The 26049-nt window shown below is 38.1% G+C and overlaps 1 protein-coding gene across 4 annotated transcripts; it reads left to right on the top strand.

Moving 5' to 3' along the window:
• The first annotated feature begins 102 nt into the window (after positions 1 to 102).
• Positions 103 to 26049, top strand: LOC129724285 (sorting nexin lst-4). 4 transcript variants are annotated; one of them, XR_008727901.1, is made up of 2 exons: positions 103 to 311; positions 16613 to 16819. XR_008727901.1 is itself a non-coding variant. In XM_055679025.1 (2 exons), exon 2 carries the CDS (start codon positions 22714 to 22716, stop codon positions 24433 to 24435), a length of 1722 nt encoding a protein of 573 aa, XP_055535000.1. In that variant the 5' UTR covers positions 103 to 311; position 22713; the 3' UTR covers positions 24436 to 26049. The 4 variants fall into 4 exon arrangements, 3 of the variants coding, with proteins under 3 accessions (XP_055535000.1, XP_055534998.1, XP_055534999.1); XM_055679025.1 differs by lacking the exon at positions 16613 to 16819 and adding an exon at positions 22713 to 26049; XM_055679023.1 differs by lacking the exons at positions 103 to 311; positions 16613 to 16819 and adding exons at positions 852 to 981; positions 22713 to 26049.

Raw genomic sequence — 26049 nt, 5'->3', positions numbered from 1 at the left:
AAATGTAACTATCATTACACCGCTTTAGCCGTTCGAACGCCCCTCCTCGTCTGATCAACTGTGGCCTCTCGGAAACATCACTTTGCTTGTCAAAAATTCAAATCTGTCAGCTTTCGCGATGAACGGGCGAATCACTGCGGACGTAAAAAGTGCATCACTGAAAGAACGACGGAATTTTGTCTGATTTTGAAAAAATACTCAAAAGTTTTAGAAGTGCGGTGATTTTTGTTGGGAACAGCAGCTTTCGATCTTTTCGGAGACTAACAGGAAACGTTTACCACCAGCAGGCACGGAGAAACCCCGACAAACAGGTAAATTATTCTCCACGAAAAAGTTGACGTCATGTCAATTATTCACCTGCAGCCCTATTGGCAGTGTTTCGAAGAGAACAAAAATATGTTTTTATTGTTGCACCATCGTTTGGCTGTTTGATGTTGTAAAATGTTATTGTGCAATATAGATATAGAGGCTTTCGAGCTAGGCTTAGGCTCTAGTATAGATAAGTAGCAGTGAAACCACTGTAGTTGCCTAATCCGGATCAAATCGAAGCTAGATGTGTGTTACAACGCTGATCTCTTGTGGGGTAACGCCTTACAAATAGCAGCGCGTTTCAAAGGGGATTGATTGTTGTCGTCTGCTTGCTAATTTAATAACTAGTTTAATTAAACCCGTCTCGGCTGAATCAGTGGATTTCCGCGTGCATGTGCTGGAATAACATGTTAGGAGGGATTTCTTATCTAGCGTTTACGCTGTAAGTGGATTTCGATATTCTGTCCAGAAAAACAAAGAGCACTATGTACGTTGACCTTGTCGTTTTACTTCTGTGTTTACGTTTAGTAAATGCAAGTCTTTGTTTATGGTCACAGACGAATGTGCATCTAATTTAATGTGTAAGTGCCATGTCTCCACGTTGATTATGAGCTTTCAACTGGACCGATTCTCGGGCAGTATACCGCCTTGCTGCTGCGGCATTCATTGGAGGTGAGTCATGCGGAGATAAATTACTCTCTAGCAATTTTCTAGCCCTTTCATCGACGTTCGATACACCTACGAAAGCTGGTAGTGGATGTAATCAATTTGAGTGATATGCATTTGTCATTTGTCGAATGCAATGATTCGAAGTGGAATGTGAATGATGTTTTGACGTGAATTGTTGTATTATGTAGATTACTAATTAATGGAAATAATTTTAAAATTAGTGGATTAGGCTGTTCTTGATTTATGGAGATAGCAACACTACTTCAAATTTTGTCAGTTTGGTTTTACGCTAGTTTAAAAAATTCTATCTCTTATAAAAGCTACAACCAGTGATAACATAAAAGTCCTACCTGCAATATTGTCATAAATAACTTCTTAGTAGGTATACATAGTTTGATACCTTTTAAAAAATTCTGCTTTTTTCTAAAAAAATATCAGAAAATAGACATTCAATTTGTCTCACCTCACTAATTGATGTCTCAATAGTCCCAGATTCTTAATTTCTGCTGATTTATATTTGAAAATAGTATTAAATCTCCCAGACGGTCTCGAGGTACGACGCTGGCCTAACATTCCAGTCGTCGTAAGTTCTAGTCTAGACTCGGGAGAGACTGTTAGTGTCAGAAGAATCGTAGCGCTAGCCCCGCAATTGTCCTGTACAGTAAACAGTTGGCTGCGAAGTTTGTGTATAAATAAACAGAAGGTCGAGTTCCGAATCGGAATGTAGCACCCAAGGCATTTAAACGAAAATAGTGATTCCAACTGAACTATTCTTTGGGCTGAATCACTGGTGAAAATACCTGGTTTTGTTGTAACATGTCGGTTCAATATTTTGTTTACCGGACGATAAGATACGCGGTTTTTGCGGGTGGGATTTTTATGGTATGTTATGGCGGAACCGTAGCACCCACGGGAAACAGATATATTACAGATGCAACCCGAATTAAAAGTTTCACTAACACCTGAAAGGCTGCTGCCATCGGTTGGGCGAACTGGTGTGAAATCCATCATAACTTACCACGCTGTTGTCGACTGTTGTGATTCAATGTTCTTGCCTGTAAATTATTTCGGCAATAAATTACTTGCTTTTTTTAAATGATAAAGCTACTAAAATAGCACTTGAAAAATACACTGCAAGCACAATCAACCTGACAAACCTAGCATAGACCGGAGTATTCTGATCTGATAAGATACCTATATTTATGTAGTTGGTTATTCAATATCGCATGCAGTGCCATTTAATCTTTTATCATCCCGTTACACACATTGCACGGCCTGTACGCATTCGATGCAGATTGATGGAAGGCATCATTCATTATGCACGCTGCTCTGTCGAATTCAACGGGCGAGAGCTCTAATTACGCGAAACATGCGAGCGGCTTAATTTAGACGAACAACATTTCGCCAATACGATGCACTGATTGATGGCGGTGGTGGCTTATTTGGCAACGGACGGATGGCCTTTATCGCGCGGATGATGTACTGCCTGGCCCGGCTCAGAGCTCATTGTTTCGGATTTGTTTTCAGGGTTTGGTGGATAATTATCAGTGGCGGGCTTTCCCGGGCGGGAACCCAATTGATTAACTCCTGGTTGTATGTATATGGTCAATGGTATAACAATCCAAACCTCCTCGGGGGGTTGATGATTGATAACGTCACTTATCGATTAATTGGTCTTTTCATGTTCAGCAAATGAAAAATCGGGTTCAAAGCGGGCTTTTCAAAATTTTAGGTCATCGGGTTTGAAAAAGAAATGAAAAACACTGCTAATTGAGGGCAGTAGAATTGTGATTACCTACTCGAACCTTTTTTTCTGGCGTAGCGTGCACTAAAATAGCATATGATTTTATTCGAAATAATTAGCAATTCTGCTCTGCTCTTTTCCTATAAAGAAATAATATTAATAGTTTCCTAAGAACGAGTAAATTGCAGTCCTTAGTGTTTCATCTACTTTCAGTCCTTTCATATTTATGAAGTGAAAAGCCTTATTCATAAAATTTTTAATTTCAAGAATGACAGAAGCATGCATGCATATTGTAATAGTTTGAATATTCTTTCATTTTTGAGCTTGAGTTCGAGGTTGATTGAGTTTTTATTTATTCTTTCATTTTTGAAGTTAAAAAGACGAATCAGCGATAAACTGCACTAAGGTCGCACTCTACACGATTCTGTTCGCACGTAGATTTACTAGCACTACCTTGTCGATAACGAGTAAATTGCAAACCTTCGTGCTTCGTTTACTTCGCGCGGGATGAAAATAACGATGACGACGGATGAGTTCTGCTGAAATTGCGTCATACAAGCGGAGATTTTATCCAAATGCATGGCGCGATTTACGTGCAGGTGAATTATAAAGTTGATCCTGAGTACCAGTGAATTATGTAACAAGTAATTATTTATTACGTATACGAATGCATGTGTGAATAATTGCTCATAAAAATAATTTATTGCCATCAATACCATCAATCATTAAAATTACTTTAAAAAAACCTCTCCACAAAAACGTAACATTGCACTATGACAATTTTGTTCTGTGTGTGGATTAGTAGTAAGAATATCGAAAAATATAAAATAGTACAATAGTGTGTTCTATACTAAAACAACAAAAAGACAAAGAGAGTCTCTTAATGTTATTTGAATCCTTTTGAAAAGTTACGCGATTTTTTCATTACATCGTACTTCAATAACTGTTTCGCACACAAAAGACTTGAAAAAACTACATACACTGATACTATTCATACTAAAAAAAGTAGGAGGGTGGTATTCAAGACACGACCGCATGACGTTGGACTACGGTATTCTTATATTACAATAAAACAAATAATAGAGAGAATTGCAACTCTAGTATTTGCTGCAATTTTATCTAACAGTGCATTTCTGAATGCTGAGACGTTCAAACGTTATAAATAATAATATATACTGAAAGAATCGATATCTTTTATTTAATCGCTGTCATTTCATACATATTCGAATCAAACCTTTGTTCGTAGCTGCACTACCAAGACAATCATTTAATTGAGCGAATTGGTAAAATTTTCCTATCTAACCAAAAAGCAAACTTAACGAAACTATCTGAAAATGGAACTCAGAACGATTTAAACGAAAATTTTAAATTTAAAAATTGTTTGACATTAAATCGATAAAACTCATGCTAGGTTATCTCCAGCCCAGCATATAACTTCATGTATTTAAAAAAAAATACGTTTATTTCAATAACTTAATATAGCAAGAGTTCAGTTACACGTTTTTCGATAGTTGTTATCAAGGTTTTGGTGAGTGACAGGAAAATATCTTAACTTCTTCAATTGCGATTTAGAGCATTTCTAATTGTTTTGTTATTTTTCACGATAGCGACAAGTTTGTTTCTTTCTCTGTGTGCGAGAAACAAAATCAAAACCGCGCACCGAGAAAAAAAAAACGAAAATCCAATGAATGCTTCTCATTGAGAAAACTTGCAACTCTTTTTACTAATAATTTATGATACTCAAAAGAACCTGTTTAGATCTAAATGAAATTTCTAGTAAATAAGTGTTGATCATTCATAGGCAGTAATTTTTCCTCGATGAATAAAGACTGGCTGAAGCAGTTGAAATCGCTGCTGTAAATTCAAATTCACAACTGTGTTCGTTAAGACATTTTAATATTTTTATTGACAATAATAATCTCCCGATCAGAAGAGCATAACTAAAAAAATACAAAATTATATCAACGTGAGACACAAATAACATATTTTGATACAATTTTGTATTTTTCCATATCATGCGATAACAAAATTGAATCTGAATGAGTTATAATAACAAAACGTGAAATGAAGTAGTTCTGAAACTAGTCTAACTAATTTTTCGTTTTTATCAAAACCTGTTGTTTCTAACAATCTTTGTTGTTATATTGTTCTATATACTATCTTATTTTGTTAGAAAGCTGATATATTAGTAACAAATTCTGATATCTCTTTGATAATAGTAGAATCATTTCTGTTATTTTAACACCTAACGGGACCAAATTGAAAACACAGCCTGTAAGGTTTTTCCCGTAACAAACTAACAACTTCTGTTACATTTTTGTTTGTTCTTTCTGATCGGGCTTCGATAAACACCCGCTATAGTTATCCACACACACATGCTATAACTATCTATACACACGTTAAAACTATTCATACACACGCTGTAGGTATAGTTTTTTATACACATGCTAAAGCTATCCATACACACACTATTTCTATCCTTACATCCGATACAACTATCTATACACACGCATGAGCTATCCAACCATGTGCTATTACTATCCATACATACTAGGGTGGGGAAAAATGATCGATTTTCCAGAACCAAGATTTTTTGGTTCCTTTTGGGATCCCAAACAACCCTAAACTTACCTGAAGTCGATTGGTCTTGTCTCCGCTTGGCGCATTGCATTTCAAATTTGTATGAAAATTTATATGGGCAAACCTACTTTTTAGCATTTACCTTTCTAGAGAGCTCAATAATGCTCTAATAATGCACTACATTACGTTAAAGTATAGTATTTTAGATGCCTAACAACTTTGTAGAAGACACAAAAGAGCTAGGATGTCCCTAAGAAGAGCTACAGCTGTTCAAAGTTGAGTATGTCGATTCAAATGCAGAAAATCTTCTTTTCTGCCAACATTACCAATGTACCGGCGTCAGTAGGATTCCCATCAAAAGTAACCTGTCGTAACGACTTTATACACTCAGCTGGATCAAGTAAACAAATTTAGGTCAATTTTCTAGGCGTAGATATAATCTAGAACATGTTTCAGAGGTAACTTCTGATGGAAATCTGACTGACGCCGGTACACTGGCAGTGTTGGCAGAAAAAATGGTTTGCAACATAAATTTCGACATACTTAACTTTGAACAGTTCTAGTATTTTTTTGGCTCACCCTAGCTCTTTAGTGTCTTCGGCCAAGTTGTAAGGCATTAAAAAACCTACCGTTTGAAGTAATGAAACCTATGGTTTGAGCCATTTTGAGCTCTTTAGTATGGAAAATGCAAAAAAGTTGGTTTTTCCATACAAATCTCCATATAAATTTGAAATGCAATGCGCCAAGCCAAATTCAGGATTGTTTGGGGCCCCAAACAGAACAAAAAAAAACTTGGTTCTGGCTTTCTGCTATCAAATTTCGTTTTTTCCATATAACGATTCCCCACCCTAATACATACGCTATAACTAATCATTAAACACGCAGCAGCTATCCACACACACGCTATAACTATCCGTACACACGCTGAAGATATACACGCAATGGCCATAATATGCTACACATGCTATGTCTTACAGACGCTATAGCTAGCCATACACACGCAACAGCGCCATCCCTGTCATCGCAAATGTCATAGCAATGCAGATGCACATACGCTATATGTGCACACTGCACACACACTAAATGGCGGTAGCTTTCCTAGTGGCGATGCTGGCTCGTGCAGTTTCTGGCCGTTTTCACCCAACGATATCTGAATAGGATTACTCCTGGTGGGGTCCAACTCAGATCGAAGGGGAACCGAACTGAATGAAGAAATGCAGCTGCCCACTACCTCCGCCGCTGCTGCCTGATACCACCGCTCAGGTTCTGCTGCAGCTCAGTTTCGCCACTGGAATCAGCCACCGCTGCTGGTTATTCAGGACCGTTCTAGTGGCCTTCCACTTGTTAACTGATGACTGCTATGAGACGACGCAGGCTATTATATAGCCCAAAGCAAAAATCCATCCGCGAACAAAGTAGAAGCGAGCTTGTGATTGGTTGAATGTGCACGACTTTTAACACAACTTTTAACTAGTTTAGTATCGAAAACATATTTAAATTATTATATGACAATCTTGGGCAATATTTCCTCTATCAATCAAGCCATTGGTGTTTAGAATCTGTTTAGTGGTAATGATAAAAGAAGCATATTAAAACGGTGTTGAAACACCTGTTTCAGCTACCGAAAGCGAGCTCGTTATTGGTTGAAAGCTGCGAGACTGTTTGCAAAGTCAGATCGATTGTATCCGTTAGTGTCGACTGTGCTTGTGAAGAGAGGTGGTGATTGGTTGCTTGGTATGATTTAGACAATCGATGTGATTCATCAATTTTTTATTAGTGTATCTCGAACAATAGGTTAGCTTTGTTACATAAATTCAACCGTAAAAGAATTTCTGATCGGTTGATGCCAAAACCTCGAAATTCTGAAAAGAAACGACTGATATATGAGCGCTCAAAACCTGACCACTTTTCCCTGGTTGAATTACTAGATTTTCAAATTCAGATGCCTAACTTCGATATAGACGTTAGTCCAACGTCAAAATGTAGCACGTTCGTTGATAGTACTCTGAGTGTCACACCGATCACCGATACGACCGAAATGATGACCCTACATTATCTTCGTTTTGCGGAAGTTTGGCCAGTTCTTCCTACTTGCCCGTACATCTGCGGCCTTAATAGCAAATTTGGTTTACTTTAGAAATTCAGCCCGTGTCACTGCACTGTTGAGCTGATAAACCGTTTTGCGAGTTGTCCTGTTTCCTTCCACAGAGTTTTTTTTCTGCGCTTCAATGATAGCGCTGATATATTTGTAATTCTGAGAACAATATGCTGAGAATCTTCAAAGCATAGTTAATACGAATTGAAGATTCCTTAAAAAAGTTTATGATGTCTTGACCATGGTGGAACAGCCGTCATCCCTGTCCCAGACTTTTCTTTGGGGTCCAAGCCGATTTTCTACATACAGTGTTTGCAATTACTGGTAGCAATTGCGTTTGCATCCATTATCTTCAGGATGACAAATCATAGATTTTTTTGCGAATTTGGCGTCATAAATACGAACCCCAATTAACAACTTGTCCCGCGATGTCACATGTTTCATCAGCTAGAATGCGGTATGCCTAAGCAAACTTCACACCCTTACGACAAACGACCTCATCACAAATTTTCAAAAATTTCAGTGTGAGCTTTTTTCCAACGAAATGGTAGTTCGTGCGTTCCACAAAATATGTCCACTACCTTTTTACTCCACAAACCATGAGTAATGTATTCAAATGAATGTGTTGACTCTTACCAGTTGTTACACAAACCTCTAAACGGTAAATAAAATTCGGATTTGTAATATAGAGGAATCGCTTCTATATTCATCTTAACATCTATATTCATCTCATTGATCTTATTTGTCCTATTTTCCATCAATTTTTATTATTTTTTCAAAATAAAACTTCCGATTACTCGTCTAAATCGAGGGTTAAAATTCAAATTACTTTTACTTGAAAAAATGTTGAATTGGAAGGTAAATTGGACAAATAAGAGCGACGAGGTGAATATAGGACCGATTACTCTATGTTATATATGTTTTGGAATCTTTCCTCATAACTATGTTTGCAATGTTACGAAGTTATTCTCTATTGAAAATCGTCAGGCGATAGTGACGCTGCTAACTTTCACTTTCTATTGAAAATTATTTGTTTAATTTCTGAGCACTTTGTGAGTCGAATGAAAACTGCTCGAATGTTCTTGCATTGATTATGACCAGGGATGCCACCAAGGTCGGATTAAGAATAGTGGTGTCCCGGGAGCTGTCTTCGGAAACTCTCAGCCCAAGAATTTTAGAGCCTATTTTTTATAATACACTAGATCTCGACGTTTCCTACATTTCGGAGGTATTCGACATAAAATACTTTTTCTAACACTTCATTATCACCACCCGTGCAATTTTTCATCGGTGCCGGCATATTTCTTATCATTTTTGTCCTTTTAGCATGTTGGTAACATGTCCGAGCTAGGTGAATCCAATAAACGCGTAATTTATTTTTTTTGCACTTCAAAATTTTACCCCTTTTCCTTACAGAAATAATTTCTGGTTACGCTGCTGCATCATACAAGAGTAACAACATAAGAAAATAATTATTTGAATGAACTGTCTGCTGAGATGGTATTTAAATTTACTGAGTCGAGTATTCAATAATAGTAAAAATATCTAAAAGCCAGAACGGTTTATTTGATCGGTATGATTTCTCGACAATATTTTATACAATAATTTTGTCTAATATAACAAGTAAAAAAAATTAAACAAAAATTTCTACTTTTGTATTTTTTATGTTCATTAGGGTGCCCCAAAATAACGTTTTGTCCAATAGTCTGAGGGCTCAACCGGAAAATGATTAGTCATGGTGTAACACAAAACACTTTTGCATGACGAAACTTTGGAAAATGTTTAGTTTGAGTTCTATGAAAAAAAATCAATTTTCCACGTTTATTTATGTCAAATTTTTTTATCACTCAAAAATCCTGTAAAACCGAACCCAAATATATTGTTTTGCGTATCCTTTGGAATTCAAACTAAGAGAAACAAAATGTTACGGCCTGTTGTGGCTCAAATTTCATTGTTACAATTTTTTTAGCTCTTGAAAGTTCTTAATTTTGGTGTTTTCTGAAATTAACCCTTCAAAAAGCGTACCAAACTTTACGCTAGCTACCATCCTATAGCACAGAAAGATGGAAAATTTTATGAGGAAAAACTTCCTATAAGACACACAAATCCTATCTTGAATCGTTGTTAAGCTATTCGGGTTTTACTATGGAAAGAATATTGTAAAATGTGATAATTTTTAGTGTGTACAACATTTAGTCAACCATTCTATACTACGGCTGCTCAGCAACATTAGTTTGTTTGAATCTGTATCAATATACATAGTAGGCGTTGCAGATTAACCAGTATATATCGTTACTTGAAGTCTGAACGATGTCGTCAGAACTTAAGAGCCACTTCGCGAGAGCTGCAACCGCCTTTCTGAGGGAAGTTGTTTTGATGTTCTCCGATTGGGCTGAAATTTTCAGCGTTTGTTTGTCTATTCAAGGTAGGAAGTTTCGCAAAATTTCAATTTTTTTTATTGAGGTGGGGTGAAACGGCCCTTGAAAATGATATGTCCAAAAACGTCCAAATACTAAAAAGTGCAAACCCTCCGCATGGTCACAATATATCGCAAAGAGGTAAATTGATGAAAAAAACGCATTTTTCTTTTATAAATTGTCAATTTTCAGGGCATCCTATTCTTCTCAACATCGCTAGAAAAAATATCTGAATATGCCGTTTTGTAGAGCAACTCAAGAGCTTCAATGTCATGTATAAGCCAAATGTGCCAAAAGGGGTAAAACGACCCTAGAAGGTTTTTTTTTCAAAAAACCGTCAAAATCACTATAGTTCCTGCTTAGAGACCATGAATTTCCAAAAATAATTTTGTTTTTTTCCTAAGTCATCACTTTTATCATACGATTATTTTTCTAAAAGGACAAAATAACTGTTTACAACTTTGGCGAAAACACCAAAATAATAAAAAAAACCGTTGCGACTGTTTTTTTCGGAAAAGAGTAACTTTTTTGCTCGTTTCTTTATGATCAGACGACCATCGATGTTTGACTGACCTTCCGTAGATTTCAAAGAAAACATTTTTTATGAGCTTTATAAGATAATTAGCTTGTAATATTTCGCTAATTTTTGTCTCCAATATTTTTTACTGTATTTTTTTTAAACGGTTATATATTTTTTCTCTCAAGAAAAAAAGCAAAGTTTGGAATTTTTTCAAGCGTGTAGCACCTTATTTATTGCATACTACTAGTTATTTTCTTGGAGGTTCAACAACATCAAAACACGTTTGTTCATAAAAAAATACCAATTATTTGGGGAGTAATGGCCGTTTTCCCGAAAAGCTTTATTTTTGGCAGAGGTTCGCGGTGTTTTCGATAGCGACGCAACAGATCAACTGAAATAAAAAAACTCATATTATTTCATTAGTTCAGAAGTGTGCCGAGTATCTGAACGATCGTTTTTTTAAGGTATTTTATTTTGAGTGCAAACGGGAACGCTTTTCCCGAAAAAAACATGTTTTGAGCACTGAAAATTTAATTGATTTTTTTTCAACAAGGTCAAACTTCGTTATCAAAAATCGAACGTTAAAAAAAGATAAAGAAATTCGATTCAGTAGTTTGACCGCAATCGTGAACACGGCAAAGTCATTTTTTGAGAAACACCATTCCGAGATTAACGCGTATAAAGTTTCGAGTTTAGCTTATGCGGCCGTGGCGAGGCGCACTGCAAATCGCTCTAACTTTCTCCCTATTGCTCAGATCTTTATGAAAATTTGTACTGTACTGTACTTTAAAATAATGCAAGAAAATTTCGATTTTTTTGAAAACTGAAAAGGTTTAAGGGACAAAATTATTATCTGCAACTTTGTCGAAGATGTCACTGATTAAAAAAACAAATCCGACGTAAAAATATTTGTTATCATCAATACTATTTCTACCCAAAGAAAAAAACAATTCTAATAGCCATAGGCTAAGGGGAGACATCTGGCTTCTTACTCTTCTTACTCACCCACCTCGATGATCCCTGTTGTATTTTTCGTAAGTGATGCCATTCACTCGGAAAATACTTGAATGTTTTAAATGCTTTTTATCAGCATTAGGCACAATTCCTCCTGCAGGCGATAGTTTTACTGTCTGATGGCTACTGGAGAATCTGCATCTTTAATATCCTTAGAATCAAATGTGTCATTCATCAATGATTATGATTCATCCATTGACCCATCTGAATTGTACTCTCCGCATAAGCAGCCTTAACAGGTATGTTCCAAACTTAATCCAGAACGGAATCAAAAGTAGAAATTAGCTTACACTATTTACTTTCGACATTGAGCAGCGGTATGCTGTTCTTATGCTTCACGCAAACCGTATTAACTCCTTGCGCACTTTTAGATCTTTTGGTTATTGATATAAGTGATGATTCAAGTCGATCTCTTACTACACCCGTATTTGTACGCTTTGTACTTTATTTTGAATGTTCACTAATATTTTAGATTGTAACAGGTGACATCATAAAAAAACATAAATCAAAACAACTGAAGCCTGATGATAAATTTTAACGCACTCGGGGTTTTCAATTTCAATCAATCAGCGAGCGGTTCCCAAAGTGGATGCAAATCTATACCCAGTTGTCTCCCCTTAGGCCATAGGCGCCAACTTGGGGGGGCATGGCACTTTTCGCATAAAAAGTTTTTTGCATTTATTCAATAGAAAATTGAAACACTAGAGAGAAATCCAAAAAAACAACAAGCGCTTCAACATAAATTCAAATAGTATTTAAACATTTATTCAAATCACGTTAATTTTTGAAAAAAAAAATGTTTTGCCGAATTTTTCCGGACGCCGAAAGCATTACCCGGCTCGTTACTTGATCTGAATGGTTCCATTTCAGTCCGAATCGAGCTTCGGATCGGACCGGACCATTCCCGGTCCGATGTATATACAGATACCTGTATGAAAGGTTTGTTCAAAAATCTATATTTTACAGACAAATATGCAACAATTAGAGATTCTCACTTCATTTCGTTAATTACAGCATCATTATAATAGTTTTCACCCTCCCAGCTGGTCTCGAGGTACGATGCTGGCCTAACAAGTCAAACGTCGTAGGTTCGAGTCTTGACTCGGGAGAGACTGTTAATGTCAGTAGGAATGTAGCGCTAGCCCCGCAATTGTCATGTATACTTAACAGCTGGAAAGTTTGTGTATAATAAACAAAAGGTCGAGTTCCGAATCGTTCCGAATAGCACCAAGGCATTGTTTTCCTTTTATAAAATTTTTCAACAATTTCTTACTAAAAATCGATAAATTTTAATATTGCCTAGCTAACTATACAAAGATTATAATGAAAAATGTCAAAATAACTTAGTTATTAATCAACAACAAAAAGACAAAGAGAGTCTCTTAATGTTATTTGAATCCTTTTGAAAAGTTACGCGATTTTTTCATTACATCGTACTTCAATAACTGTTTCGCACACAAAAGACTTGAAAAAACTACATACACTGATACTATTCATACTAAAAAAGTAGGAGGGTGGTATTCAAGACACGACCGCATGACGTTGGACTACGGTATTCTTATATTACAATAAAACAAATAATAGAGAGAATTGCAACTCTAGTATTTGCTGCAATTTTATCTAACAGTGCATTTCTGAATGCTGAGACGTTAAAACGTTATAAATAATAATATATACTGAATTAAACGTTATAAATAATAATAACACTGAATTTCCCTATCTAACCAAAAAGCAAACTTAACGAAACTATCTGAAAATGGAGCCCAGAACGATTTAAACGAAAATTTTAAATTTAAAAATTGTTTGACATTAAATCGATAAAACTCATGCTAGGTTATCTCCAGCCCAGCATATAACTTCATGTATTTAAAAAAATACGTTTATTTCAATAACTTAATATAACAAGAGTTCAGTTACACGTTTTTCGGTAGTTGTTATCAAGGTTTTGGTGAGTGACAGGAAAATATCTTAACTTCTTCAATTGCGATTTAGAGCATTTCTAATTGTTTTGTTATTTTTCACGATAGCGACAAGTTTGTTTCTTTCTCTGTGTGCGAGAAACAAAATCAAAACCGCGCACCGAGAAACAAAAACGAAAATTTAATGAATGCTTCTCATTGAGAAAACTTGCAACTCTTTTTACTAATAATTTATGATACTCAAAAGAACCTGTTTAGATCTAAATGAAATTTCTAGTAAATAAGTGTTGATCATTCATAGGCAGTAATTTTTCCTCGATGAATAAAGACTGGCTGAAGCAGTTGAAATCGCTGCTGTAAATTCAAATTCACAACTGTGTTCGTTAAGACATTTTAATATTTTTAATGACAATAATAATCTCCCGATCAGAAGAGCATAACTAAAAAAATACAAAATTATATCAACGTGAGACACAAATAACATATTTTGATACAATTTTGTATTTTTCCATATCATGCGATAACAAAATTGAATCTGAATGAGTTATAATAACAAAACGTGAAATGAAGTAGTTCTGAAACAAGTCTAACTAATTTTTCGTTTTTATCAAAACCTGTTGTTTCTAACAATCTTTGTTATTATATTGTTCTATATACTATCTTATTTTGTTAGAAAGCTGATATATTAGTAACAAATTTTGATATGTCTTTGATAATAGTAGAATCATTTCTGTTGTAATTTCTGTTATTTTAACACCTAACGGGACCAAATTGAAAACACAGCCTGTAAGGTTTTTCCCGTAACAAACTAACAACTTCTGTTACATTTTTGTTTGTTCTTTCTGATCGGGCTTCGATAAACACCCGCTATAGTTATCCACACACACATGCTATAACTATCTATACACACGTTAAAACTATTCATACACACGCTGTAGGTATAGTTTTTTATACACATGCTAAAGCTATCCATACACACACTATTTTTATCCATACAACCGATACAACTATCTGTACACACGCATGAGCTATCCAACCATGTGTTATTACTATCCATACATACTAGGGTGGGGAAAAATGATCGATTTTCCAGAACCAAGTTTTTTTGGTTCCTTTTGGGATCCCAAACAACCCTAAACTTACCTGAAGTCGATTGGTCTTGTCTCCGCTTGGCGCATTGCATTTCAAATTTGTATGAAAATTTATATGGGAAAACCTACTTTTTAGCATTTACCTTGCTAGAGAGCTCAATAATGCTCTAAAAATGCACTACATTATGTAAAGGTATAGTATTTTAGATGCCTAACAACTTTGTAGAAGACCAAAAGAGCTAGGATGTCCCTAAGAAGAGCTACAGCTGTTCAAAGTTGAGTATGTCGATTCAAATGCAGAAAATCTTCTTTTCTGCCAACATTACCAATGTACCGGCGTCAGTAGGATTCCCATCAAAAGTAACCTGTCGTAACGACTTTATACACTCAGCTGGATCAAGTAAACAAATTTAGGTCAATATTCTAGGCGTAGATATACTCTAGAACATGTTTCAGAGGTAACTTCTGATGGAAATCTGACTGACGCCGGTACACTGGCAGTGTTGGCAGAAAAAATGGTTTGCAACATAAATTTCGACATACTTAATTTTGAACAGCTCTAGTATTTTTTTGGCTCACCCTAGCTCTTTAGTGTCTTCGGCCAAGTTGTAAGGCATTAAAAAACCTACCGTTTGAAGTAATGAAACCTATGGTTTGAGCCATCTTGAGCTCTTTAGTATGGAAAATGCAAAAAAGTTGGTTTTTTCATACAAATCTCCATATAAATTTGAAATGCAATGCGCCAAGCCAAATTCAGGATTGTTTGGGGCCCCAAACAGAACAAAAAAAAAAAAAAACTTGGTTCTGGCTTTCTGCTATCAAATTTCGTTTTTTCCACATAACGATTCCCACCCCTAATACATACGCTATAACTAATCATTAAACACGCAGCAGCTATCCACACACACGCTATAACTATCCGTACACACGCTGAAGATATACACGCAATGGCCATAATATGCTACACATGCTATGTCTTACACACGCTATAGCTAGCCATACACACGCAACAGCGCCATCCCTGTCATCGCAAATGTCATGGCAATGCAGATGCACATACGCTATATGTGCACACTGCACACACACTAAATGGCGGTAGCTTTCCTAGTGGCGGTGCTGGCTCGCGCGGTTTCTGGCCGTTTTCACCCAACGATATCTGAATTGGATTACTCCTGGTGGGGTCCAACTCAGATCGAAGGGGAACCGAACTGAATGAAGAAATGCAGCTGCCCACTACCTCCGCCGCTGCTGCCTGATACCACCGCTCAGGTTCTGCTGCAGCTCAGTTTCGCCACTGGAATCAGCCACCGCTGCTGGTTATTCAGGACCGTTCTAGTGGCCTTCCACTTGTTAACTGATGACTGCTATGAGAAGACGCAGGCTATTATATAGCCCAAAGCAAAAATCCATCCGCAAACAAAGTAGAAGCGAGCTTGTGATTGGTTGAATGTGCACGACTTCTAACACAACTTTTAACTAGTTTAGTATCGAAAACTTATTTAAATTATTATATGACAATCTTGCGCAATATTTCCCCTATCAGTCAAGCCATTGGTGTTTAGAATCTGTTTAGTGGTAATGATAAAAGAAGCATATTAAAACGGTGTTGAAACACCTGTTTCAGCTACCGAAAGCGAGCTCGTTATTGGTTGAAAGCTGCGAGACTGTTTACAAAGTCAGATCGATTGTATCCGTTAGTGTCGACTGTGCTTGTGAAGAGAGGTGGTGATTGGTTGCTCGGTATGATTTAGACAATCGATGTGATTCATCAATTTTTTATTAGTGTATCTCGAACAATAGGTTATTTTTGTTACATATGTTACATAAATTCAACCGTAAAAGAATTTCTGATCGGTTGATGCCAAAACCTCGAAATTCTGAAAAGAAACGACTGATATATGAGCGCTCAAAACCTGACCACTTTTCCCTGGTTTTCCCTGGTTGAATTACTAGATTTTCAGATTCAGATGCCTAACTTCGATATAGACGTTAGTCCAACGTCAAAAATATGATGCTTCATCATGCACAGTAGTTTAAAATAGCAATCTCGCATACTTAACTCTGAAGCGTCTCAATGCTTCACTTTAGGACCGTAGTGTTTTGGAAGCTGTTATTTGTATTGCAATTGCACACAGGTTGCTATGCAATAACGGCCATAGCCTACTATGACAGATTCGCAGGAAATTGTACAGTACTCCAATGTTGAAGCCTTGGCCTCGTTTTTTTCATTCTCGTTTATTTTCTCTCGAACTAGTTCCACCACTGTTGGTGTGCCAATCATCGACGCCCGGGGAGGTGACTACAGCCAGAACCCTAGATCACGACCCGTTGATTAACGGACCGGCGCCAACGGCTTTACTTTCTCAAGGCGTGATCCCAGAGATTTTTCGCCTCAGAAACCAGTTGGGTTGGTTGTGAGTGGATCACACTTGGCCTTGGATGTTGATGCAAGTTTAACTAAAGCACAGTATGTGCATTAAAATCCAAAGTGAATCATAATTTTGGAATTTAATCATACATCCCCCTTATCACAAGGTTCTCACAGATAAAAATCTTTGTAATCCGAATAGTAAATTCATCACAGTAACAAAGAAATTGATTGAGGTCAGGTTGCAACTGTTACTGGATCATACATGTACCAGAATATTTTCGGTGCTACATCCATTGCAGGAATATTCAGATGATAAATTAGAAAATGTTTTTTTTCTCTCAAACGGTACTTCGATGGTAGCTCAGCATAAAATATAAAATGTTGATTACCATGGCTGATGGTGCAATGTGCAATTCCGTGGCCTAGCCCTAAGGGGGTGCTTGATAAAAAAGTATGAATTTTGAGAATATTGAAGAGAGAGGCAGGTCATAACCTCCGTAAAATCAATCATGATCTAGAAAAGGTTCTTCGATGGTCTAAAAGCAATCTACTTTTGTTTAATCCTTCTAAAACTAAAGCGATGTTTATTAGTAAACATAAAAATCCACCTACTTCACTGTGCGCATGGTCCGCACACTCCGCGTAGGAGTAAGAACGAATTTGGCAGTATGAGGCCGAGCGTTGTCATGCAGTAGAACTAATTTTCCTTGCCTCTGCTGGAATTGTGGCCGTTTTATGCGCAGTGCTCGGTTTATTCACATCAATTGAAGTCGATACCGTTCCCCAGGGTTCAGCGGTTCCGAGCTTTCTGTCGAAATTTCATTCATGAATGGGGTTCAGAAACGTCTCGTAAAATTTCTATGCGATGCCGGGTAATTACTTAAAGGGTGTTACGGTTGAAAACTGGTCGAACAAAAATGATCATTTTTTTGAAGTAGAATACTTCTTTCAGGAAGTTCAGCTACATAGGGATGTGAAATGAAAATCTAAAACCGAAAAATGTGAAAAATATGTCTAATTTCAAATGCTAATAAATCGGTTAGTATTCGATGGATTTCATTCGTTCTTGCAGCAATAGATTGGAAAATCTTCTAAGATTCTTCCCAAAATAAGATAATTGTAATTTTATTATTCACACTATTGAACTATTGAAAATAGTCAAGCCTTGTCAAAACGAAAAATTCGACCTCTGATTGGTCGTTATATGCTTGCTTCGCAAGCACGGTCGACAGGATCATATACCTTGCAATTGAAAACATGCTATTTGGCCTATATAAGAGCCTGTTTCAGCCGGAGCCGCTCATAATAGTTCTAGACAGCGACAACAGCACTGCCCATAATTCAAAAATTGGCTAATATGCCATTTTTACCAAAATCGAGAAAACAGTTTCTCGTGATGGTACACACCCTAAACAAGGTCCCTACGGAAGCCGATTGTCAAAAAATGCATTTGGGAAGGCAGCAAACGTGAAACAATTTTGGCTAATATCCAAAATAATTGAGAATTTGGCTAATATCCAATATCCAATATGAACCTGTGGCATGTTCACGAACCAGTGTATTATTACTTAACTGTGTTTCTTCTAACTTTCAAAAGTGTGTTGTAGCTTGGTGGTTACTGGCGACAGGTGAGCGATCGTAAGGCCCTTGCATCAAATTTGACTTTTTCACGAAGAATATTTGATGCAACAAGAATTTATTTGTTGTACTGAGAAAACCCAATGATCAAAACGTGTGACTGTTTCCTTCTGTCATAAATCCTTACATTAAAAAAAATTATATTAGGCTCTTTGATTAGGAGTAATATTATTTAAGAGAAGATTCAGATTTCAGTTTGGGTTTGATGAGAAAAAAAAGAAAAGTGGATTGTGAGATTACCATGAATAATAATATTTTTGTTATATTATTATATTGCCGCACGTAACAATTGTCTCGTCGTCCTTTTCATCCTCACTTGTGCTTCCGTGTTGTTTTATAAAATTTAAAACCATTTTCATCACCAACGAGTACGATATAATTCACATCGTATGGATATTAGCCAAATTGCACACCGTTTTGTCAACTGACCTTTCGTTTATAATTGAAAAAACGACTACTGTGTTAAAAATACGTGGCGGATGAAATTTTTCTACAGATTTCTCTGTTTCAACTCAACGGCAAGGTTCCAGCATACATGAAGGGTGATATACTCAATAAAAAAGTTGTCATGAGCAGTAAAAATATGTTGTACCGACAAAAAACTTTCAAATGCGTTTTTCTCGATTTGATGCCTATGGCATATTAGCCAATTTTTGAATTATGGGCAGAGCAGTCGTCCTTCCTTAGCAGCAACACTAGCCCTGTGGTTGGTCACCACATCTCAGGAGCAGCGCGGTTTTTCTCAGCGTGTGACGCCAGACAGCCATTATTCCCCCCGTGTTGGGGCAGCATGAAGATTGCCATCAGGAAATCCAATTTTGAACATCAAAATGCCTTTTTCAAGGCAAATAAACAAGTCATTGAAAGTTAATAATTTTTGTCAACGCAAGCAAGCATTCTGTGTTGCATCCTAGCAATTTAAATCTGTCGCACCCGTCTAATTTACTGAATGTAAAATAGCTTCCACAGTACATGTTGTCCATGTATCTTAATTCCCCCCATGTTAGGGCAGCTCAAAAGTTGTAATCAGTAACCGATTTAATACCGCAAAATGCTTTTTTCAAGGCAAATAAACAAATAATTGAAGGTTAATAATTTTCTGGCATCAACAAAAGCAGACATTCTGTGCGGGATGCAATCAAATTCTGTTGTAGTTGTCTAATTTTCACTTTATTTAGTAAACCCCCCCACTGTAGGGGCAGCGCAAAGGCTGCGATCAGTATAACCGACATTGAATAATAAACTGCCCTGTTAGAACGCATTCACAAAAGCAGTTAGTTCGACTATGCAGAGCTAATATGAAGTCGATTCAATCAATCAGCATAAACAGAATTTCGTCGTCTCCCAGCTGCTAATACGCAACAGCGAGCAAACGAAATCGCTTGATGTTACAAACCGCAATAAGATACGGGTTAAAACCGTTGCGTGTGTGAGAGCACCATCGGTGTTTATTCGCTGGATACAAAAATCAAATGCGAATTGTGGAATAATTCGTCTAAAGAACATAAGGAAATGGTAAACCTGAACTGAAAGACGTGGCCTATTACGTAGCACCCTTCGGCTATAAAAGAGTGTTTCTGGGAAAACTGGCTACATTCATCAGTCGGATGGTGAGCTGGATGGACCGTCCACAACGTTGACAGCAGATATCAGCACTCAGCAGTAACAGAGGATAGCAGCGGGTTGCGCCTGTGGCTGCCTTCAAATTGAACAAATCACTTGCCCTGTGGTTGGTCACCACGTCTCAGGCCTCTGCCAGGCTGACTTTCGTACGATAGCGGCGGTATTAGCGGTTGATGCATTTGCCAACACTTACTCCAGTAAAGCCGTGTCTAATTTTCAATGTGAAAACACCTTTCTTTTGTGTTGGCCGTGCGCATTAGGCCTCTGCCAGGCTAAACGCGAAAAGCGGCGTGAACCGATTCGCTCGGCCGTAGGTTAATGTACAGTCGTAAGTAGAGCTGTGTAAAAGTATTCTACTTCAACCTTGCGGTCGTGGCTTTGCTCACAACCCTCCTGTGATTTTTAACTAAAAAATCAGATCATGTTTCTTTGTCACGTTCAATTCCTACGAGATATAGGAAAAATATTGACTTTTCTCATGACTCCTTCCATAAAATTTTGTACAGTCTTCTTGATCACTTTGTTCTTCGCAGAACGCCTGTTAGCCTCGAATTGCAGCCTGTTAACAGCCAGTCTTTTGCGTCTTCTTGAGGTTCCGTTTGACAATAGCTCAGTATTCTACTATAGGGCGGAGCTATGATGTGTTGGGAGGGCTCACGTCTTCTGACACCACCTGGACGTTGTTTACGGCATACCACTCCATGGCATTTTTTCCGTAATGGCAAGATGCTAAATCCGGCCGGGATATTTCTTTGCTTCAACAGCTTAATGTGTTTGAAAATCTCTGCCACCTTTTCTCTTCCAATTGCCATATAATATTCCTGTCCAGGAAGCTGTTTAAATTCTGCCTTGGCGTAAGTTTCACCAACGTGTACTACGCAATCAAACTTCGTCAGCATCTTCACGTACAGCTTTCGCGATCGTTGTCTGCCGACCTGTTTTGCTTATCGTCACGATTTGGAATTACCATCTCTTTGTGAATCGACAGTCCGGCTCGTTTTTTAGCTCGATTCTCGGACGGAAAGGTTGGGATTTTGCTTGAAACTGCTGTCCACTCTTTTCGTCGTTTTTGCAGCCTTCGGATTTCGTTTCTCCCCGATTTTTTCTTCCTGGCAGTCGACAAACGTTCTCCAAATACTTATAATACGTTGATGACGGTTGATTTGGTCACATTCATGAATTTGTTTGCAGTTATGTAAACATTTGATTTTGTTTTTTTATTAATTTGTTCAGTAAACTTCAAATTAGATACTCTCAATGAAGTAATTGATTAGTTGTGATATCTTTCTATACAATGACTCAGCTCCAACCGTCCACCTACTTTAACTGAATACGTCGTCCTATTTCTTTTCCTCATAATCTTTGCTCCTAAACAAAACTTAGTCCCACAAGGCCATTCTCGGCCCAAATAGTTGATTACAACCGTTATTTCCATCTATTCATCGATCTACTAATTAGTCATAGTGGTTTGTTTTTGGTGCTTGTACGCTTTCCACTTCAGCCACCACTTGAGTCCCGCCTGTCGTCGTTTCTGTGTGTCCAAATTCAACTTTTCTAGATAACAACCGTTCATCAAAAACGCTCGACCAAACGTCGTTTCTCGTTAACTAGAACGCTGCGGTAACGTTGTCCATCCAGGACTGATCGACCCCGGGCCCTGTGGACAGCCGTCCGTGTGGCTCGGGAGGTAGAAAGGAGGCAGAATAAGCGATGTTGATTTAACCGTGGATGGGGATAGTAAATTGGCTATGTTCAACGCGGTTCCCATTCTGGTTGGAGTGTAGGGTAAACACGGTAAACGAGGAAGGTTAACCAAATGACGACAATTATTGCTTTTACCCTTGTTCCGTGGTCATCGGATTAAGCTTGGCTGGACTCTCATCTGCCGTATCCGCTGGATAAAGAGAGCAGTTAGAAGAAACTACGCTTTGATATACATAATAGAATTTTACTCCACACGTGCATCCGTCGCGACGCTCAGATGTCCGTCAGTTTATGCGCTGAATATTCGTTGTTTTTAACCGGAGGCAACTTTGACACACTGATCGAATTTTGCCATACGTCACGTCACGTTCTCCCCTATCTAAAAAGGCAACAACAGTTCCTGGTCGATGGGTCTTCGCACTTTTTGCAGCAACTCGTGTCTGCCGCACGATTTTCGACGGTTGGAGGACGGCTCTTATCTGCAGTGAATGCACACACCCGAAGTTAAATTGCTCTCATATCGCTAATTTAGTGCGGGTTGGTTGCGGTCATGCAGGGCCGGCGGCACTTCCTTTATGCAGTGTCCGCGGTTGTGTTGGGGCGCCATACCAATGGGGGCGGTAACGGTCATAATTAGAATTCAGAAATAAATTATCAAGTCAGGATTCATTAATTAGGAAAGAAACAATTTAAAAAAAATGGTGTCAGAAATTTTTGTGTGACTTCCATTTTGATAATACCGGTCCTGCCCCGCGTGCATGTTCTATGCAGTGATACCGACAGCATATTCACTCGTTTGGAAGTTGGATATCAACATCGTTTAGTGCTTTGCTGGGAATATTGTCATGAATGTAACTTTAATTGCCTTAATGCTTAGTAGTTAGAAAGTTCAATGGAATGCAGTAGAAGGGAACGCCAGGTAGATTGACTCACTCGCGATCATTTTTTTGCCGCCTCAAAGCTGACCAATCAATAACGATATTTTAATTGAATTTTTTTTTGTTTTTCTGCATTCCAGCATGTCTCGCGTGCAGGTGCTATATGACTTTGCTGGGGAGCCCAATTCGGCGGAAATTACCATCACTGTTGGGGAAATCCTGACCGTAACGAACACCGAGGTAGGTGAGGGATGGTGGGAAGGCACAAACTCCCGTGGTCAGCGAGGCCTATTTCCAGCTGCATACGTGGAAGTGTTAGCAAACAATGCGGGACCACCGAAGATGCCTCCGCCGCCACTAGCGGCGGCACCGGCAGTCAAACAGCAGCAGCAGCCGCCGCCGCAGCAACAACCACCACAAGGACCACGATATGATCAAACGGCAGACGACTGGGGAGAACAACAGGACGACTGGGAAGATGATTGGGACGATGATAATGATACATACTCGGAGATTGGACCAGCACATACTGGAGGAACCAATGCAGGTGGGGTGAATGTTAACAACAATCAGAATGGAAATTTCCAGAGTAGTTATTATGCCAATGCCAACTTGCCGGCCATACCTGCAGGAGCTCACGATGGAGATTCAGTGTCTCTAGCTTCCACGGTGGTGGGCGGAACTAGGAGAACAACCTCATCGAATAAGATATTTAAAAGTGGCGATTCCTTTTTGATGGGAGCGAGTGTACCTGCGGTTTCCGAAAGTGATCGAGTGCAGATTTTACAGACCGAAAGCGGAATCATATGGAAACCGATGCGCGACGCTTATACGGTTTCGGTCGATTCGCCAAAAAAAGAGAAAAAGTTTAATGGCCTTAAAAGCTTTATCGCTTATCAGTTGACGCCTTCGTTTAACAACACTGCAGTGTCTCGACGATATAAACACTTTGACTGGCTGCATGAACGTTTAGTGGAGAAATTTTGTCTGATCCCAATTCCTCCACTGCCGGATAAGCAAATATCCGGCCGGTACGATGAGGAGTTCGTCGAGCATCGACGTGTGCAATTGCAAGAATTCGTAGATTGGATGTGTCGACATCCGGTTCTTTCGACTTGTGGAGTTTGGATGCATTTCCTGACCTGTACAGACGAGAAGAAATGGAAAACAGGAAAACGAACGGCCGAGAAAGATCCACTGGTGGGAACGACGTTCTGTGCCGCCATATTTCCACCAGAGAAAACTCTGCTTCACTCACAGGTTGAACCGCAGGTGGATTCTTGTACCCTTTTCGTGCCTCAAATGAATACGGCTGTCAAAACGCTAGCACAAATCTGCACCGATGAAACGAAAAAGTTTCAACTGCAGTGGAAACAAGATTATCAGAGAATTGGTGAGGGTTTATCGGAGTTGGCCCGTGCCTTGGACGTCGACGAGCGTCGCCAAGTTACCCAGGTTAGCCTATCCAGCTCGGTTGGACAAGCAGCTGGTATCTTCATTAACATTGGGCAAATGTTTGCCGACCAGCCGAAGCATGATTTCATTCCGTTCGCGGATCGGTTGCACATATACCGTGGTCTATTGAACAGTTTCCCAGACACTCTGAGCGAGTACAGAAACGCTGTCCAGAAGCGGAAAGATTGCGAGAAGCTAACCGCCGAACAGAAAATGGAAAACAGTCAGCTGGCTGAAGTAAACCGCCGCGTGGACGTGATGTCGTACGCCTTGCTAGCGGAAATGGCACACTTCCGACAAGAGCGGGATACACATCTGAAGGATACGATCGGGAACTTCATAGGAGCGCAAATTGAATTCTACAAAAACATCGTCCGCCGGTTGGAACAGGCCCAGTCGCACTTCTAAGAGCTGGACAAATAATAGTAGGTTCTACCACATCTTTTCAAGTTCAAAATTCACTCTGCCACTGTTGGTACAATGCTAGTGTTCCCTTCACTTTTGAAATTAGTTTTTTTTTGGTAAATACAATGGAAAACTGTGTTAAATTGAACAAAAAAAGTCAATGTTTGGCTACAAAAAAGTCGAGCATAATTTACTCTTGAGAACATGAATTTGTGCTAAATACGTATCCACTAAACATTTCTTACATGTATGCTACATGTAAACTTATTTTTTAAGTATTGATATGAAATACTACTAATTGTCAGTTTGGAATTTTTCGCATAGGCAGTATTGATACACGTATGCAGGATGATGTTGGGAAAAATGTGCAGATTGCTCTATCTCAGTCTTCAGTACAACAGTTATTAAATTTATTGCAATTTTTCGATATAAATTGTTTTACTTCTGTTTATTTTGGTTTGGATTGTTACTGTGTTTCAAAATTTATTGTAAAAATGTTGATAAGGCTTATCAAAATTATAAGCACAACCAAACCTTACAAGCTTCTGGGTAACAAAACATTCTTTTTACCAGAACAAAGTGAAGCTTGCTCTGGCATATTGCACATATATTTTAGTTCTAAACTCTCCAAGCTGAGAAAGAGCAAAATGAGCTTTGGAAATTATCTGTACATCACCTCTGAATAACAGAAACTGAATGGTACCATCACAAGATGATTAAAAAATCACAAAAAGAATGCAGTTGTTAAACTTGTCTAGTGGTATCATTAAACCGTAAGAGAAATTCATGTGTATTATAAGTGTAGGCCGGGTGTGATAATCCCGTTTATTGTTAGAATCATCGTATCGAACTTTCGACTGAATCACACGGATGCTCGAAAAGTGCCGATAGTTCGGTTTTTTGAACAATAAGGTCAACGCAATGGTCGTTCTATTTTGTACTCCATCAGAAAATCCTTTATTATCCCCTCATCATGCTAACACTGGCGACGGTTAAGCTCTGACCAGCCGAAAATTTGCGCTCGCACACATTAATGATATTCGCCTACATTTGTCCTACGCCTACATCAAAAGCAACTAAGCAAAATGGTCTGCTATAGGGGTAGGATACAAATCCTCTAGTTACGTAAATATATTTCATATATTTTTTATACAGAAAACACAAGGATAACAATAATTCTAGTAGCTGCACGCTGTAAAAGTGTAATTTCAGGTACATTTACAAAACACGCATTGATTATTGAAATATAAAACTGATGATAGATGAGTATACAGAGGGAATCGCCCAATGGCTGTTTCGTGTGTAGGAAAACAATGCAGTTCTGAGTAGTGTTTGTGTTAAACGAACCGCTTCACTAGCAGTACATACTTTTAAGGACTTACGATAAGGAGAGATCAAACGCTACCAAATGAAGCGCATGTGAAACTGCAAATGTTTATATATTTTGTACGGAGAAAGGAAAGAGTTTTAAAGTGTATATTATTGATAAATGTTATAGCTACAACAAATAACGCAACGTTTCAGATACTACAAAATAACGAATGCTTCTTTTCGATCTTATACCACAAACAATGATATGAACATGAATAAAAAACCGTGTGTTTCATTGGAACCAAA

The sequence above is a fragment of the Wyeomyia smithii genome, chromosome 2 (genome assembly GCF_029784165.1).
Source record: "Wyeomyia smithii strain HCP4-BCI-WySm-NY-G18 chromosome 2, ASM2978416v1, whole genome shotgun sequence".
NCBI lineage: Eukaryota > Metazoa > Arthropoda > Insecta > Diptera > Culicidae > Wyeomyia > Wyeomyia smithii.
The sequence above is the reverse complement of the archived record's forward strand: the minus strand, read 5'-3'. Positions and strand labels throughout refer to the sequence as shown.

What these genes read in the sequence shown, in the direction of transcription:
- LOC129724285 (XM_055679023.1), top strand. Translation starts at nt 857, where the DNA reads ATGGTCACAGACGAATGTGCATCTAATTTAATGTGTAAGTGCCATGTC. An exon ending in TGCTGCGGCATTCATTGGAG is followed by an intron (nt 982 to 22,712) that starts GTGAGTCATGCG and finishes TCTGCATTCCAG; the next exon opens with CATGTCTCGCGTGCAGGTGC.